The following is a 17,738-nucleotide window of genomic DNA, read 5'->3' as shown; positions in this document are numbered from 1 at the left end:
TATGTGTAAAATACATAGTCTGGCCCCCCGTCCATTTTGTTAAATCAATGTGGCCCGCGAGTCAAAAAGTTTGCCCACCCCTGTTCTAAGTGATGCAGAATTCTAGATATTAATTAATAAAAGTAATGATGCAACTAAATGTTGCTATTTCATGTGAACTTACAGTGGGGCATGGCATTAATTTACTGTCTTTAATTTTGTTTCACAGTTTTTGTGTGATATGATTTTTTAAAACAATTTTATTCAGTGAAAGTAAGCAAATTTCAGCTTAAACTAACATTGCTAGCTGTAGCATTAGCATTGTGCATTTATTGGTACGCACTATTTGACACTTATATAAATTACATAATCGTATAACAAGGTATCAACAAAATTAAATGTTAATTATAAAACCCACATTTGGCACCATACAAATCACACAGGCACTGAATTAACTTAATCTTCTGCATTGTGAGTGAATGATCATTTAACAGTATCACAAGAAGCTAAGCAGCATCATTGATGGACATTACTGGCAGGATATCCTGTTATTGTTTCTTAAAGTCATATTTTGCTAATGAGTGAATCGAGGAGACGTTAGGGGGATGCAGATGAGGAGCCGTTGAGGGGTGAACTGGTGATGAGGTCCTTGGGGGCCTGAATGACTCTTGTGAGGCTATCTCCTGAGAGGCCTTTTCACTGTCATCAGAGAGAGACAGTGACGTCACAACGTTCAAAGTATAAAATAAACCCGGCTGTAGTGTAGAATTTTTAAAATTGAAAAAATGGGGCGGGGAGCTCACCTCTGAAGTTGAGCCTCCATCTTTGTTTGCAGCTGGGAGACCTTACCTCGGAGATTGGAAATCTCCCTCACATGCTCGCCGCTGTGACACAAAATTGAAAACCAAGTTAAAGACCACCAAACATGCATACTATACTCGTATGCTATACATTCTTTCTATTTCTTCATCCATTTTTAATAATTTTTGTCTGGTTTATTTTGTAAATTATATACTGCACCTAGACCTCACAGGGTTCCAGGGTTCAATTCCACCCTCGGCCATCTCTGTGCGGAGTTTGCATGTTCTCCCTGTGCATGCGTGGGTTTTCTCCGGGTACTCCGGTTTCCTCCCACATTCCAAAATCATGCTAGGTTAATTGGTGACTCCAAATAGTCCATAGGTATGAATGTGAGTGTGAATGTTTGTTTGTCTATATGTGCCCTGTGATTGGCTGGCGACCAGTCCAGGGTGAACCCCGCCTCTCGCCCAAAGACAGCTGGGATAGGCTCCAGCACCCCCGCGACCCTTGTGAGGAAAAAAGCGGTAGAAAATGAATGAATGAATATACTGCACCTGAGGAATTTCCCCAAAGTGGGATGAATGCCAAGAGAGCCCCTTAATGTTGTATGTGATATATAGCATCTATTAGGTTGTGTTACAGTGTGACACAATAGTGCTTCTGGGAGACAGGTGTGGACAAACAGCTAATTAGCATTAAAGCTACAGACACAAAAAATGGCATGTTCCTGTGAAACATCTGATACTATTTTAAATTGTTTAAAAAAATAGTATAGTATGAGGCTTTCAATAAACCAGTGTTTCCTGCATGTCTCAAAGTTGCAAAGAATGCCTTACATCCTCTTGTCGGCTTGGTTGAGCCTGTCACGTAAGGCCTTCAGCTCAGATTCTTTTTCTCTGGCTGACTGGTGGGCTTGGAACATCTCTTTCCGAGTGGTGGCAAGCACTATCTCGAGGTTATGGACGGTCATCTTTTCACTTGCCAGATGCTCTTTCAATAGCACTGCCTCTGTCAGTGCATCGTCCTGTTTCGTCGCGGCCTGGAGAGCATGCAATGGAAGGGCACATGAGAACAATTGAAAAAAACAAGAGAAACGAGAGCAGGCCTCACCCTCTCCAGCTCCATGTTCTTGTATAAAAGCTGGCGGGCAGCGACTTCCTTGTCAGAATCCAGTTTGACACACAGCTCCCTGACAGAGGCTAGATCAGCGAAAAGACCAGCTTTCTCCTCCTCAGCGATGCGTAGCTCCTCCTCAAGTCGAGACATTCCTCGAATGAGTGTGGGCATCTGTGCATCATGAGCTTCCAGGTCCTGCATATACTTGAAATGCAAAGACATTTGATTCAATGCCAGCGCCTTGGATCGCCATACACCCCACCTTCTGGATCTCTTGCTCCTTGTGGCTGATGACTTCATGGAGGTGCCTGCGCTCCATTTCAGATGAAAGCAGCTCCTGGCGGATTGAGCTGTTGAGGACCTCGAGCTGCTGCAGCCTCTGCTCTCGTTCTTGCATGTCAGATTGGGCTGTGTGGAGGCGCTCCATTAGGTCGAGATTCTCCTGCTCCTGAAGATGAAGACTACAGTTCAGAATCAACTAAACTTAAGAGATTCCACTATAACTCCTCTGCGCATCAGTTCTCACTTACCTTGGTCTTCAAGAGGTTCTCAAATTTGGACACTGTATTCAAGTAAGAATAGATTCTATGTTGCAGCTCATTCCTCTCATGTAAAGCGCCCTCCATCTCCACATGTGCAGCCTAGACAAGATGGTTCACACACAACAGACCTGTATTGAGTGTATTGAGTGTGGAGTATGTCTCGCTACACCAGCACTTTTATTTACTTGCTTCTCCATGGTCATTGTGGTCACATCATCTTGCAGTCTTTTATATTCGCGGATTATCAGGTCGTTGTCTCTTTTGAGTCGTGCCAACGCCTCCTGGTAGACCTCCAACGTCCTCCGAGAACTGAGGTCCCTCTCACAGTCCTTTAGTTCATCCTGCAGCTTACTGCAAAGTAACAACATAAAACATCAGAACAGTGTCCTCTTGGGAGCTGCCATAAACTCTTATTTCCATTGAGATACTCACACCAGAGGTCTCTTCATTATTGTGGAATTTAGCACGACATCTTCAAGAATCTTTTCATGACAAAAATTGTGTGCTATAAGTGCATCCTAGTGTCCGGATGACATAAAAAAATGACAGTACGGGAGGATATGGACAACCTTCAATGCAAGCTCCTGCTGGAGAACAACCAGCCTGTTGGTCTTTTCCGCCACCTCCTCTTGCAGAGCGTCTTTCTTCATGCAAAGTGCAGAGAAAGAGATTTGTAGAACTTCTGCTTCCTGCTTGTAAAGGTACGCCTGCTGTCTTAGTGCCCCTGGCATATGTACACGGCAAATGTAAATGTAAAAAAATGTAAGAATACACTGATTGGTTAAAGTTGGGTGGTTACCAATTATGTCCTCCAGTTTTTCCATTTGTCCATGAGCAGCATGCAACTCATGAGTCCTTACAGAAAGCATTTCTTGGAGGTCCAAAAGTGGGTGCTGAATCTCCTGCTGTAGTCTTTAGACAATGTGACATAGAGAAAGCAAATATGAAGAAATTAAATGAATACCATCCTGGAACACTATTTTATTTTTGTATTCTTTATCAATACCGAAAACCAGAGTCTGCTGCTCTCCTCTGCCGTGCCGCCACTGGCTCCGCATCCTGAACCAGCGCAGGACACTCAACATCCATCTGCTGCCCCACATCCTGCTTGCTGTCTTTTAGTGCAGAAAGCTGTGAACGCAACTCCAGGTTCTCCTGCTCCAGCTTCACGTCCAAACCACACAACGCAAGTCAATGCATAAACAACAAGCTGAACTCTGATCACACTGACAAAGTCATACAAGACCTTTGGACAGTGGACTCTATGAGGGAGGAGGGAGGAGACATAAACACCGGCAGACTAACGCCCTTTCCTGTTTTGAACAACGTGAGGCAAGTCTGGGGTGAAGATGGCTTCAGAATCTGACTCGACAGTAATACACAGCCCAAGCAAAGGAGGTACTCATCATATGAGCAAATACTCCCAAGACGCACACAGCTTCTAATGTTTAAAGCTAGTTGATTTGCATCATATATGGACTTTATCTGACTGTACTAGAGGGGAGCACAAACACATACATACACATACAAACTTAAACCAATGTTGCATAAGAAAAGGCGGCATTGTTGACAAATGTCACTGAGCTGCTCATGCTTACACTCTTGATGACATTCTGCAGGTCAAGTATCTTCTGCTCCTTTCCACGTATGCCCGGAAGAGCAGAAGGCCGGCCAACCTGATAAACAAAGTTATAAAACAACTTGACAAATGTGCCACTGTAGTTTTTAAAGCAGATTATATCAGAACTCCTCAGTGGAAACGCTCCAGGGGTGGATGAGTTTTGCCCGTTCCCACCCTCACCTATGGTCATGAGCTTTGGGTCATGACCAAAAGAACGAGATCCCGGGATACAAGCGGCTGAAATGAGTTTCCTCCGTAGGGTAGCTGGGCTCACCCTAAGGGTGAGGAGCTCAGTCTTCCGGGAGGGGCTCAGAGTAGAGCCGCTTCTTCTTCACATCAAGAGGAGTAAGTTGAGGTGGCTCGGGCATCTAGTCCGGATGCCTCCCGGACACCTCCCTGTTGAGGTGTTCCGGGCATGCCCAGCCGGGAAAAGGCCCTGGGACAGACCTAGGACATGCTGGAGGGATTATGTCTCACAGTTGGCCCGGAAACGCCTTTGTGTCCCCCCGAGTGGAGCTGGACGAGGTGGCAGAGGACTGGGAAGTCTGGGCTTCCCTACTGAGACTACTGCCCTTGCGACCCGTACCCGGATAAGCGGAGGAAAATGGATGGATGGACCAGGAGGAAGTCAGATATAGTAACAATCTCCAGTTATTTTGTATGGTCATAACAATGCAAATATAAGGGTAATGCTCACCTCTAATTCTTCCATCAGTGAGTCTTTTTCTGCTGTCACCTGTTGGATTTGTTCTTCTGCCACTCTGAGCTTCTCTTTAAGAGTCAAAACTTCAGTAGACATAGTTGAGATTTGGTCAGCTTCAGGCGGCTGCTTTTGTTGAAGCATAAAAAAATGAATTGAGAGTATGAAACATGGTGGTCTTGGTACTGTTTGTCACTAAGCAGCGCTGACCTTAATCTTTTCATTTTCACTTGTTAAGTGCTGGATTCTTTCTTCAGCCATTCTGAGCTTCTCAGTCAGGTTTGAGATTTCAGTGGATGATGTTAAGTTACGGCGGTCATTTTGCGACTGCTTTTGCTATGAATTTGGAAACATTGCATAGAATCATTTATTCAAAGCTGTGCAACAACACTGTGCTTACTAACCTTCAGTTCTTCCATCAATGACTTTTTTTCAACTGTCATCTGCCGGATTTGTTCTTTTTCCAGACCGAGCTGCTCTTTCAGGTTCACGATTGTATCAGATGTCTTTAACTTTGACTGCTCCTGTTCCACTTGTATTTGCTGTGGATATTAATGCAACATGTTCGTCCTAAGAACCATAGGAGAAATGTACAGATGCATCACAAGTTACCAACCTCGGTTTCTTCCATCAGTGTCTCTTTTTCATCCGTCACCTGCTGGATTTTTTCTCCTGCCAGTTTCAGTTCCTCTTCCAAGCTTGCTATTTCAGCAGATCTCTGTTCCTCATGCTCCAGTTGTCTTTGCTGTGTTTGGGACATGTAGTGTTTTCACATATGTAAAGATCCAACATGTGAAACAACATAGGAAGTCCTCTAGTATTAACCTTCAGTTCCTCCATCTCTGTGTCTTTTTCTGAAGCCACCTCTTGGACTTTCTCTTCTGCCACATTGAGTTTCTTCTTCAGTTTTACGATTTCTGCAGATTTATTTGAGACTTGCTGTTCTTTCTGTTGCTGCATCACCTACAATGTAGTCATAGTTTTATCAATAGGTTGGATCATATTTCTCAAATACTCATCATGAAGCATTGATATACCAACCTTCAGTTCCTGCATTATTGAGTCTTTTTCTGCTGTCACCTGCTGAACTTTCTCTTCGGCCAGCTCAAGCTTCCCCTTCAGATTTAAAATTTCAGCAAGTGATTTTGAGTTGTGGCTTTCATTCTGCATTTGAATTCTCTGTGGATGAAGAAATTTAGCATATTTATATATATTAAAGACACAGATGTGTAACAATGACACAAAAAGTTATGCGCTACTAACCTTAAAATCCGCAATTTGTGCATCTTTTTCATGTATCACCTGTTGGATTGTGGCTTCTGCTTTTCTGAGTACCTCCTTCAGCTTGGAGACTTCCTCCGATGTCATTGAATCAGCTTGCTCATTCGGATCCTTTTTGATAAGATTTAAGACAGTCATGTAATGTTGACATGGTCAGAATTTGCTACATCCACCAATGGAGGTACAAATAACATCAGTTATCTCAACCACTGCATTACCAACAACACAAGAAGTCCTGTGGGGCTAACCTTCTGTCTTTCCATCAGTGAGTAATTTTCAGCAGTCATCTGCTGGATTTTTGTTGCTGTCTGTTTGAGCTCTTCTCTCAAGTTGGACATTTGCTCAGATGCATTTAAGTTGGACTGTTCCTGTTCCATCTGTATTTGCTGGGGATTTGTGGCATTTGACAACTTTATATCTGTTCATTTTAAGATTCATAAGAGAAATGCACAGATGTGTCATCAGTTACCAACCTCAGTTTCTTCCATCAGCGTGTCTTTTTCATCCGTCACCTGCTGGATTTTTTTTTCTGCCAATTTCAGCTCCTTTTCCAAGTTAGAAATTTGAGCAGACTTCTTTTCCCTGTGCTCCAGCTCCATTTGCTGTGGATTAGGAATTGGTGCATAAATATATATTAGGGTGCATCAAAAAACACAATTATTGAATTTTTATTCGGCTGGGTACTAAAAGTGTTCCAATATATGTAGAAACAACACACATACAAAATATTTTTCCAATACATGATTATTTAGGGGTGCCACCATACATCTGTTTTTGTGGAATAAAGTGCTCAATGGTCGCCATAAATTGTTATTTAAATGTGTTACTATTGCCACTTGTGTTTACAATAAAATACAAATAAAATAAAAAACAAAGTGTTTCAACTTTACATGTATGTCAAATATCCATCACTGCAACATAAAATTCAGGGTAAGGCCATGTGAACATGTCCCATTTACTGCCATTCATTTTGTCAATAGGACAAATGAATGGAGAATCTTGAAAATTGAATTCTGAGAAATACCCAATCTGCCCAAAGAGAAAACAAATATATGTACTTTAATAACCCTATAAAAAAATGATGTTGTATAGAAGTTCATTGTACTCAACATTTCCAGGTCAGCTTTTTGGCAATTTGACTAGAAATTGCACATTTTCCGAAATTTTACAAAAGTTTATGTGTGAGGTGGCACCCCTAAATCTTAATGGATTTCCTCAAAACTTTGCTTTAGACATTTTTATGTTCATTAAAAAAATGAAATGCCAGCCAAATTGATATTATGAAATTAAAATTTCCCATTCAAATTTGATGCGCCCTAATATATATATATAGATAGATATATACACACACACACACCATATATATACACACCAATGTGGCTGAATGACAACAATTCTACAAAGATGAGATTATGGTATCTAATCATCAGGTGGATGAATTATGAATGTTCACCAACACACATACTAACACTTTCGACAGATTTTTAAACCATATCTGAAATAGGCCTTTTGTGTACACAGACAACGTTTTAGATCTTTTGAGTTCTGCTCATGAAAAGCAGAGCCAAAAGAAAACTGTTGCGTTTATATTTTCGTTGAGGAAATCCACCAGTACTAACCTTAAGCTCTGCTATCTCTGTTTCTTTTTCTGAAGCCACCTGCTGGACTTTATCTTCTGCCAGGTTGAGCTGCTTCTTCAGTTTTAAGATTTCTGCAGATTTATTTGAGCTGTGCTCTTTGTGCTGTTGCTGATTTTGCTATAAAAATACAGTGGTGACAAAGCATTATATCTGTAATATACGTTATGATGCATAGAAGTCCTCGGGGTCTAACCTCCAACTCCTCCATTAGTGCATCTTTTTCATCTGCCACCTGCTCTGTTTTTCTTTCTGACGATTTGAGCTCTTCCTTTAGTTTTAAGATTTCAGCGGATTTCCTTAAGATGTCCTGTTGATGCTGGTGCTCCATTTGCTAAGATGTTTTGTGTTAATAGGTTTGATCACATTTGTAACATAGACATCATGATGACAACACAAAAAGTCCTCCAGTACCAACCTTCAATTTCTCCATCATTGACTCTTTTTCAGTTGTTGCTTGCTGGATTTTTTCTTCTGCCATGCAGAGTTGTTGATTCAGGTCCAATATTTCATCAAATGTATCGGAGGTTTTGTTTGCATGCTGTGACTGCATTTTCTACAGATAAGGAACTATATTAGCCAAAATAAATAACAATGCACAAATATGTAACACAGGAAGTGATTTAGTAACCTTGAATGTTTTTTTTTGTGCATCATTTTCCTTCATCATTTGCTGAATTTTGTCTTCTGCTGTTTTGAGTTCCTCCTTTAGGTTCAGTATTTCTGAGGTGTGAGCCTCACATTGCAGTTGCTTTTGCTACCGTTCAAAGAAGATCCATAGTTGCGCACCGATGTGTAGAAAACTGAAAAGTAGGTCAAAAATTCTGCTCTACTAACCTGGAATTCCTCCATCAGTGAGTCTTTTTCAGCTGCCACCTTCTCTGTTTTTCTTTCCGACGATTTGAGCTCTTCCTTTACTTTTAACATTTCAGCGGATTTCCTTAAGATGTCCTGTTGATGCTGGTGCTCCATTTGCTAAGATGTTTTGTGTTAATAGGTTTGATCACATTTGTAACATAGACATCATGATGACAACACAAAAAGTCCTCCAGTACCAACCTTCAATTTCTCCATCATTGACTCTTTTTCAGTCGTTGCTTGCTGGATTTTTTCTTCTGCCATGCAGAGTTGTTGATTCAGGTCCAATATTTCATCAAATGTATCGGAGGTTTTGTTTGCATGCTGTGACTGCATTTTCTACAGATAAAGAAATATATTAGCCAAAATAAATAACAATGCACAAATATGTAACACAGGAAGGGATTCAGTAACCTTGAATGTTTTTTTTTGTGCATCATTTTCCTTCATCATCTGCTGAATTTTGTCTTCTGCCAGTTTGAGTTCTTCCTTTAGGTTCAGTATTTCTGAGGTGTGAGCCTCACATTGCAGTTGCTTTTGCTACCGTTCAAAGAAGATCCATAGTTGCGCACCGATGTGTAGAAAACTGAAAAGTAGGTCAAAAATTCTGCTCTACTAACCTGGAATACCTCCATCAGTGAGTCTTTTTCAGCTGCCACCTTCTCGGTTTTTCTTTCCGACATTTTTATGTCTTCCTTCAGTTTTAAGATTTCAGCGGATGGTGATTCAGTAACAACCTTGGATGTTTTCTTTTGTGCATCTAATTCATTCATCATCTGCTGAATTTTGTCATCTGCTAGTTTGAGTTCTTCCTTGAGGTTCAGTATTTCTGAGGTGTGGGCCTCACACAGCAGCTGCTTTTGCTGCCATTCAAAAAAGATCCGAAGTTACACACAGATGTGTAGAAAACAAAAAAGTACAGCAAAGCTTGGAATACCTCCGTCAGTGAGTCTTTCTCAGCCGTCGCCTGTTGGATCATTTCTCCTGCCAGTCTAAGCTCCTCTTTTAGGTTCACTATTTCCGAGCCGCGTTGCTCACACTGTAGCTGCATTTGCTACAATTTAAGAAATCCACATTTGAAAATATCCAAATTGATACACAACAAATTCTACATTTTCATTATCACTATATTTTTTTCACTTTCTGCTTTTTCCTGTCAGGGATCACCACCGTGAGAATGAAATGCTTTAGGCTTAGGTTTTACGCCTGATGCTTTTGTTTTTTTTTTTTTTTTACCAAAAATCTGATTTTACAGGGCCAGCAATGCTGCATCACAGCTGTGCGGAGATCCACTGTACACAACAAGGGACATTATTACTATACTAACCTGCATTTCATCCATCAGTGAGTCTTTTTCAGCTGTCACTAGCTGAATTTTTTCTTCCGTCTTGCTAAGCTCTTCATTCAGGTTCAAGATTTTAGAAAATGTATTTGTGGTGTGCTGCTCCTGCTGCTTTTGTTGAAAAACGAAATATATTAGCACTAATTTTTGTCATTTGTCAGCATTACTCAGAAAAATGCATTTTTGTGTACCATATGGACAGTAGCAGAGCCAGAAAGCTATTATTGGGGTGGCCAAGGTGAGACCAATTACTCACATAAGTTGATACCTGAATGATCTAGATGGCCAGTGGGGTGTAGCCACCCCTGGCCACCCCACCCCTGGCCACCCCTTAGCTCTATCACTGCATATGGACAAAGATAAGAAGAGCAAAGAACGATAAAAGGAGGCCAATTGCTGCTAAGGCTATATTCCTCCATGTCTGCTTCGTTTCTCCCGTCACCTGGTGTATGCTTCCTTCTGCCAGTTGGTGTTCCTCTTTCTGGTTGAAGGGTTCAGTGGATGTATCCGAAGGTTGGTGGGGCTGCAATTGCTATGGATTAGGAAATAATTACTCTACTTTAATTAATTTACTTTACTATAAATAATAACTAATAATTACTGTAGTGTTCATATCTCCAGAGATAAGTGTTCCATCAGTACAAACCTCAAAGTCCATTTTTTCTTCTGCGGTTCTGAGCTTTTCTGCCAGTGTCAAGTTGCCAGGAGGTGTGTTTGAGTTGTAGCGGCTCCGCTGCAAGTACTTTTGTTACAGGTTAGGAAATAAAGCATTGACAATTGACAAAAACGTTTTCCAGGTACGTAGTGTGCTGATACAAACCTTCAGTTCTTCCATCAGAGTGTGCTTTTCAGCTGTCACCCGCTGAAGCTTTTCTTCCACCAGTCTGAGGGTATCTTTCAGGTTCAATATTTCAGCAGATGGATTGGAGCTTTCATAGTCATGCTGTGGCTATAAATTAGGAAATCAGGACGTGTCAGTCAACAAGATTTGGCAAAGAAAGTTTCTTACCTTTTAGGTCTTAATTACCTTGACGACCTGATACTTGGGACTCCTCTGCCTGTCTGGACTGTGACTAGGGCTGCTAGGCACTCTAACTATTTTATAGTGGTCAGCCTCCTGCCGATAGTGATCCCTCTCCTCCTCCAGACTCTTGACAAAGGCATCCAGACGTGATGGAGAGCGCTCCCATCCACAAATGCCATATCTAGTTCGCATGCCCTCCAGCTCCAGCACCAAGGCTCTTTCTGCAGAACAGCAACTCAGTGAAGTGATCACCAACATATACAGGAGGAACCAGGACTGTACTGTAGATACGAATAGACAAACTTCAGCTTACCGACAGACATCATCTTCTCCACTTTGTCCTGCAGCCTGCTTTTCTCCGCCTCAAGGAAATCCACCATTCCCTCCAATTTCTCATTCTGTTCTTTTAGCTCCACCAGCTGGTCTCCAAGATTAGATTTTATAAACTCCCATTCTGAAGCCTCCTGAGACAAAATCCCCCAAAGTTAAAATCAACTCTAAAGACACAAAGGCTTCCCCAAAGGCCAGCTGAGAGACATAGTGCCTTCAGCACATCCAAGGCCTGCCCCAAGTCTCCTCCTGGTTGCACAAGCCCTGAGCAGGCACACATTGAGGTAATATATTACTGCATGTTCAAATCCAGATATTAGTATCAAATCCAGCTTACACTGTTTATGCCAGTCTTCATTTCCTGTTCATGGCCATCTGCAGGAGCGTACGTTAGGTCAGCCTACAGAACAGTTGGAATCATTGTATGTATGTTATAGAAGTAATACGTAGACTTCCTCTTACTTCCTTAGAGAATAAAAAGAAAAAAACATCTTGTCCCTCACCACACTTTTTTTACCGAGTTGACCCTCCAAATCTTTAATGACTTCCTGTGAGAGGGAGAAAAATCTTCACTAATGAATTTAATTCTTGCTTTTAATAGTAATAGTCTTCTTCTAGGCCTTCCCACTTTCTCACATTCATGTCTTGAAATTTCATATCAGCTGTTTTTAGCTTTTGCTTCTTATCCATTTCCATCTGTCTGGCGAGGTGGAGTATGTGCATGAACTCGCCACACAGCTCACGGTTCTTTGAGGTGAGGTCGGCCACTTTGATGGAGGACTTCTGCTGCAGTCCCTCAAACTTCCTCTTCAGTTGCTTGTTGGTCACTTGCATGTCCTCGATCTAGGTAGGCAACAGGCAAGAAACTTAGAAAAACTAGTGTTGTCCATGATAGTCACATATGTTTGTAGGTTACTTACATGGTTATTTAAGAGTTGTACTTGCCCCTGAGCATTTTGGAGTTCCTCTTTTAATTTTGTCACTTCGTCCAGAGGCTCAAGAATTCTACAAACCAAAAAGACTTCATGGAAACACATACACATCTGCAATCATCCAGCAACATGAAGGTCTAATCCACAGCAAACCTTCCATCTGCCTCCTGCAGAAGGTCGGCTTCATATGCATCATCAGGCTGGGACATGGAATGTGGAGATGGTGGAAAAGGAGGAATGCTGAGCTTTTTTTCACCTAAGACACACGGGAACAGGTCCTGATCCATTTGGCAGAAACACATTGCTCACACCGTCATCCAAAGCCTACCTCTTGAATGCACCACTGCATTGAAATGATTCTTCCGCAGATGACGGAGGCGTTTAGCTTTCTCTTTGCTGTCCTTCTCCAGGCATCGGACTTGGTGCACATACTGCTTGTTCAGAGACTTCAGGAAAGAGAGCTCATCTTCCAGCTTTGTGATGCAGATGTTCATCTCTGACACAACAGATGGGTTTTGGGGGTTTTCATGGCTTGGTGATGATTCTAGAGTCTTGTTCATCTTACCTCTGGTCACATGGTCCTTCTCGTCCTTCACCTTCATAAGCTCCAGGTGAAGCTGCTGGTTGTCCTCAGCCAGCTCAGCATTATCTACTCTGTACGGTTCCAGAAGGACATCACATTTTTGGATTTCTTTATCCGACTTGCCTCCAAATCGCTTGGCTTTGCGTAGTCTTTCAGTGATGCGAACCAGATCACTGGAACACAGAATAAAACTCAGTATGGATCTACTGGGAGAATTGGTGGTGAAGCAGAGATGGTCGCACCTGAAAAGTTTCTCAACAAGTGGCAGGGACTCGACTCCTAGATGGTCAGTGTAGCCTAGCATGTCCAGATGATCCCTTAGTTTACACATTTTCCTCTCAGTTCTGCTGTCCATAGCTCTCATCTGTCACGACGGTGCGAAGGACGATAAAGACGGTCAATGAACGTAAAAAAGGGAATTTTAGGCAAATTTAGGCAAATTGACTTTACTGAAAAAGGCTTGGTTTTTTAGTGCAAAACAGACCGGGTTACAATATTATACTGAAGGTTTGTCTTTGTGACGTTTTTCAGCAACTGTTCAAAGCGCTGATCATGTGACTTGCCACTTTGTTCGTTTGAATCAGTTTTTTTTAATGATTTATTTGTAATGAAACCTCGCGGTGGAAAACCAACATACTCCTTCACAAAGTTAGAAACAGCGGAAATAGCATCACTGTATTTATATATAATATACGTATATAATATACGTATATTTATAACACCTGCAAACCATACGTTACAGCCTGTCGGTCATGTAAGCGAGCCGATGACGTCACACAAGGCTGGCCATTAAAGACAAATTGGTTGGGGTAACCATTATGCTTTAGCGTTGAAAACTAACGTTTCGTGTGCCGCGTATTTACGTAATGGAGCATTTTAGACGGGGAATGGGAAACTTGAAGGAAAAGTCCCGACATGTTCTTGGAATTTAATCCTTGCCGATAGTCGAGAAACCATCTGAGGTGAAACATGATCGTTAACAAGCCAGCATGCAGTGCATCTGCTGTGCTAATCACTTCATTTCAGTAATCATTTCCTCCACACCAGAGCCTGTGCAATGCAAAACTGTCAACAGAGAAGAAAGCTGAGAAACAAGAAAGCTGTGAGCAACCAAACAGCACAGATGCATGGTGCTCAGCTAGTCAAGGAGAGCAATGAGCTCCACCTTGTGAAGGAGAGAGAAGAACCATGTCACCCGAGGTAAGGACGAAAATCATTGCAAACATTCTTTCTTTCATTTTCTACCACTTATCCTCATAAGGGTCGCGAGGGGTGCTGGAGCCTATCCCAGCGTTCTTTGGGCGAGAGGCGGGGTACACCCAGGACTGGTCGCCAGCCAATCACAGGGCACATATAGACAAACAACCATTCACACTCACATTCATACCTATGGACAATTTGGAGTCGCTAGCATGTTTTTGGAATGTGGGAGGAAACCAATGAAGGTCAATGGTGGAATTGACCTCTGGTCTCCTAGCTGTGAGGCCTGCGCACTAATCACTCGGCTGTCGTTCATAAAAAAAAAACATGTTTTGTATTTGGACATACAGTATACACATGTGTTTATACAGTAATATTACATTATATGAGAAATACGAGTGAAGTGTAAGGTGAAGTCAAATAAAAAGACTTGTTTTCTTTCAGAGGGAGAAATACCCAGAGTTCCTTTCAGATGTCAGAGAATGCAGGCCAATGAAGCCAAACCTACTCCTCTTCATCCTCCACCACCTAAATCTGCTCATCCCGCATCCCGGCCTGAAGGGCTGTATGTAGCAGATGGAAGGTTTGTTGTATTGATGTGCTTAAAATGCTTCAATATTTTCATTGTATATGCATGAATTGATTGCTTTTTGTTTGTCAACAAGTCAACAAGTCACCAACATCAAATGTGACCTAGAAAAGGCCCATGGATGTATAAAACTCTTAATCACCCAAGTAAGTCAACAGCACATGATTGATCTATTTGCAGGAGATGTTGTCATTGAGTTGTACATATTTCTTTTAGGTGGCCGAGAGGGACAAAGAGATAGAAGGTCTGAATCATGCACTTCATGCAGAGCGAAGCCGTGATGTTGTCTCCTTAGAAGCACAGAACAACACCAATAAAAAAGTGATCGCATATCTTAACCTTCAGGTCAGCATTTCACTCAGTGCAGAACATCTTCTTTGGGTGTGTGCTGAATGTCCTCTGATGTAACACAGATTGAGTACCTTCAAGAGAGCAACAAGATGTTAGAGCAGAAGCTGTCGGAACTGCAACAGAAGTTCTCAGATGAAATGGCCGACCTCTCCTTAAAGAACTTTGAACTGTGCCGAGAAGTGGCGCACAAGACCAACATGGTGAAGCAGACCCAGATGGACAAGAAGCGAGGATTGAGTATCGCTTACAGGAAGTTGTACACTTCCAAAGTGAGAATATGGGCGCATGCGAAAACAGAATGAAAATGGAGTTGACTACAAGCTAAAATAGTTTTTGTTCCCCTCTCCATAGGAAGTCATTCTTGATCAGCAGGAGGTTATTAAAGACTTGGAAGACAACCTGATAAGATTAAGAGCTGTAGGTTATAATATCCATGAATTGTATACAAAATGTTGATACTCTTGTGTTTTTGGAACCTCAGGAAACTCCAGAGATGAGCCCAAGTGGTTTCATCGGATTGGATCGCATTGTAGACCTGGAAAAGGCTGTTCAGAGTGTAAGTCTGATGAATGTTTTGACAATCTTGCCAGTTTTGACCTAGAGTTTGTTTTGTTGGTCACCGTGTTATTGTTGGCCTCTCACTTGCTATTATGAACATTTTATTTTTGAGTGCGCGGGTTTTTGTCTGGGTACTCTGGTTTGTCTGGTCCTCACACATTCCAAAAAACATGCTCGGTTAATTGACTCCAAATTGTCCATCGTTATGAATGTGAGTGTGAATGGTTGTTTGTCTATATGTGCCCTGTGATTGGCTGGCGACCAGTCCAGGGTGTACCCCGCCTCTTGCCTGAAGACAGCTGGGATAGGCTCCAGCATGCCTTCAACCCTTGTGAGGATAAGCGGTACAGAAAATGGATGGATGGAACACTTTTGATTGGCATTTTCAGCTCCGTTTGGAAGCAGCCACATGTCTACAGTCTACATGTCTATTGCACAATGCTTACGGTTCCACTGTCTTTGCATGTTCGGTGTTGAAGCTGGAGAAGGAGAGGCTAGACCTGCGTTCACAGCTTTCTATGCTGAAAGACAGCAAACGGGATGCGGAGACGCAAATGGATATTCACTCTGCTTCACATCTTCAGAATGCAGTGGAGGCAACAGTGGCACAGCAAAGGGTTACAGCGCACACTTTTAGGTTTGTTTTATTAAAATAAAAAAAACAAGACTGAATGGAAGCAGGAATCTTCATGAATTTGCTAACATTACATGTGAGTCTATAGAAATTGTAAATGTTGTATGCAATTATAAATTTAACCAATGTGTTTGGGCGGCTTGCCTCTTAAGTCTGACTATAGAATTGAAACTGTGGTCAAGTATGGCCGAGTGTATGACATCGGCATTAAAGAATTAACTCTGCATGTAAGCAAATTTCCAAGAAATGGGAACGCTCCAGTAACTTGCCTGTGTGTTAAAATAATGTCTGCACAGTTAACGAAAGTTTTATGATGGCTAGAGTTTGACCCTGTAACAGAGTATTTCCATTATTTCAATTATTTCATATACTCCAAATATGAACAAATCTCAGTGGCTCCCAGTGGTGTGGTGCAATGTGATGTGTTTTGTTGTGTTGCAGTGAGCAGCAGGGGGCTCCAAACAACCATGAGTTGAAGCTGGCCAGCCTGTCAAAACAACTGGATAACGCTGAGGAGGTGACAGGACTCACACAAAACAAAGAATGCATTGTCACAAAGGACACTATGTTGGAAGATGACCTGACCAGACAGAAGCAAGTAATAACAATAGATAAAAATCATCATTTTTTCTTACATCTATTTTTGTCGTAACATAAGCTTTGTTTTGTCTAGTTTGGACAACAAGTTGAGATGGAGGATGTATTACATGAGCGTAATGAGCTCAAACTCCAAGTAAGCTCTTATATCACTACAGTGTCTAGGATTGCGAGCCAGTTGAAGACAAAGGCAAGACAAAAGGCAGCACACATGAGATAAATCCACCGTGCCTGAGTGTCAATTTGATGTGTTGACCCACAGGAGCAGGAGAATCTCAACCTGCTGGAGCGTTTACAAAAGGCCCACTCTGACATACAAGAACGAGATCAGAGGCTGCAGCAGGCCGAGGACCTCAAAAGTGCCATCTACTTAGAGTTGCACAAAACTAAGCCGGCCGCTCTTCTCTCTGAACTGGCTTCTGCCAGGAAGCTTAACGCCAAACTGAACTCAGACGGCGAACTCGCTGCTTGTCACTTCACGTTCAAGAGCATGGAGCTTCAGCTGGTAAGCCCTGTTGTCACTTGGCTTTTTGTACAGCCATCATTCATCTTTGTTATGTTTTCTTCAGGCCAAGGACCAACTGGAAGATGCCCATTCAGAGGTACAGCAGTTAAAAAAGCAACTGGAAACACAAAAGTTGACGTTGCCCTCCACCACGCTTCAAAATGCCAACAAGAGGGAGTCAAAGATAAGATTCCTACGAGACGGGCTCATTCCGGCTGACAATATGACGTAAGTACGTTGCTGGTTTTGTAGTAAATGCTCCAATTAACATCCTTCTTCTATAGTAAAAAAAAATACTGATAACAGCTGTGACTGTAAACAATCTCTTGATGTAGTTTTTCTCCACACAGCGGCAGTAGCTGCAAGTCAAGTCCATTCATCCATTTTATACACCGCTTATCCTCACGAGGGTCGCCGGCGTGCTGGAGACTATCCCAGCAAATTGCCAAATTCTAATGCAATGGAATTTATAATTGTAAAAAATCTTTTAAACAACTATTGATAACTTATGGTGTGGTTCTTACATTTGTTGTTTTAAAAAAATAATAATATGGCGCA

General features: G+C 42.0%; 2 protein-coding genes and 1 long non-coding RNA gene across 3 annotated transcripts; 1 reads left to right on the top strand and 2 right to left on the bottom strand.

Annotated features, from left to right (window-relative positions):
- Positions 1-4: 4 nt before the first annotated feature.
- Positions 5-13,154, bottom strand: LOC131130090 (centrosomal protein of 135 kDa-like). The gene is made up of 31 exons (XM_078789920.1): positions 12,989-13,154; positions 12,729-12,919; positions 12,492-12,659; positions 12,317-12,419; positions 12,152-12,236; positions 11,868-12,074; positions 11,735-11,779; positions 11,569-11,631; positions 11,215-11,365; positions 10,905-11,122; positions 10,698-10,826; positions 10,524-10,619; positions 9,156-9,398; positions 7,874-8,011; positions 7,660-7,797; positions 6,514-6,642; positions 6,095-6,151; positions 4,970-5,095; positions 4,757-4,888; positions 4,037-4,114; positions 3,445-3,602; positions 3,238-3,350; positions 3,008-3,162; positions 2,871-2,920; positions 2,624-2,789; positions 2,427-2,537; positions 2,159-2,344; positions 1,891-2,100; positions 1,617-1,819; positions 783-863; positions 5-678 (listed from the first exon to the last, which is right to left on the bottom strand). The coding sequence occupies exons 1-31, from the start codon at positions 13,108-13,110 to the stop codon at positions 528-530; spliced, it is 4,203 nt and encodes a 1,400-aa protein (XP_078646046.1). The 5' UTR covers positions 13,111-13,154; the 3' UTR covers positions 5-527.
- Positions 5,169-5,723, bottom strand: LOC144898361 (uncharacterized). Its single transcript, XR_013627283.1, has 3 exons — positions 5,585-5,723; positions 5,376-5,504; positions 5,169-5,301 (listed from the first exon to the last, which is right to left on the bottom strand). It is a non-coding gene; the product is annotated as an uncharacterized LOC144898361 (long non-coding RNA).
- Positions 13,155-14,394: 1,240 nt separating the features above from the next.
- LOC131130098 (uncharacterized) lies at positions 14,395-17,456 on the top strand. Its single transcript, XM_078789890.1, has 11 exons — positions 14,395-14,529; positions 14,612-14,681; positions 14,752-14,880; positions 14,949-15,155; positions 15,238-15,303; positions 15,368-15,442; positions 15,924-16,081; positions 16,520-16,676; positions 16,752-16,865; positions 16,938-17,180; positions 17,245-17,456. Exons 1-11 carry the CDS (start codon positions 14,429-14,431, stop codon positions 17,410-17,412), a joined length of 1,488 nt encoding a protein of 495 aa, XP_078646016.1. The 5' UTR covers positions 14,395-14,428; the 3' UTR covers positions 17,413-17,456.
- The last annotated feature ends 282 nt before the right edge of the window (positions 17,457-17,738 follow it).

The sequence above is a fragment of the Doryrhamphus excisus genome, linkage group LG4, assembly GCF_037039965.1.
Source record: "Doryrhamphus excisus strain RoL-2023G ecotype Guam linkage group LG4, RoL_Dexc_Guam_v1.1, whole genome shotgun sequence".
NCBI lineage: Eukaryota > Metazoa > Chordata > Actinopteri > Syngnathiformes > Syngnathidae > Doryrhamphus > Doryrhamphus excisus.
Note: the sequence above shows the minus strand (reverse complement) of the source record. Positions and strands in the feature narration are given on the sequence as shown.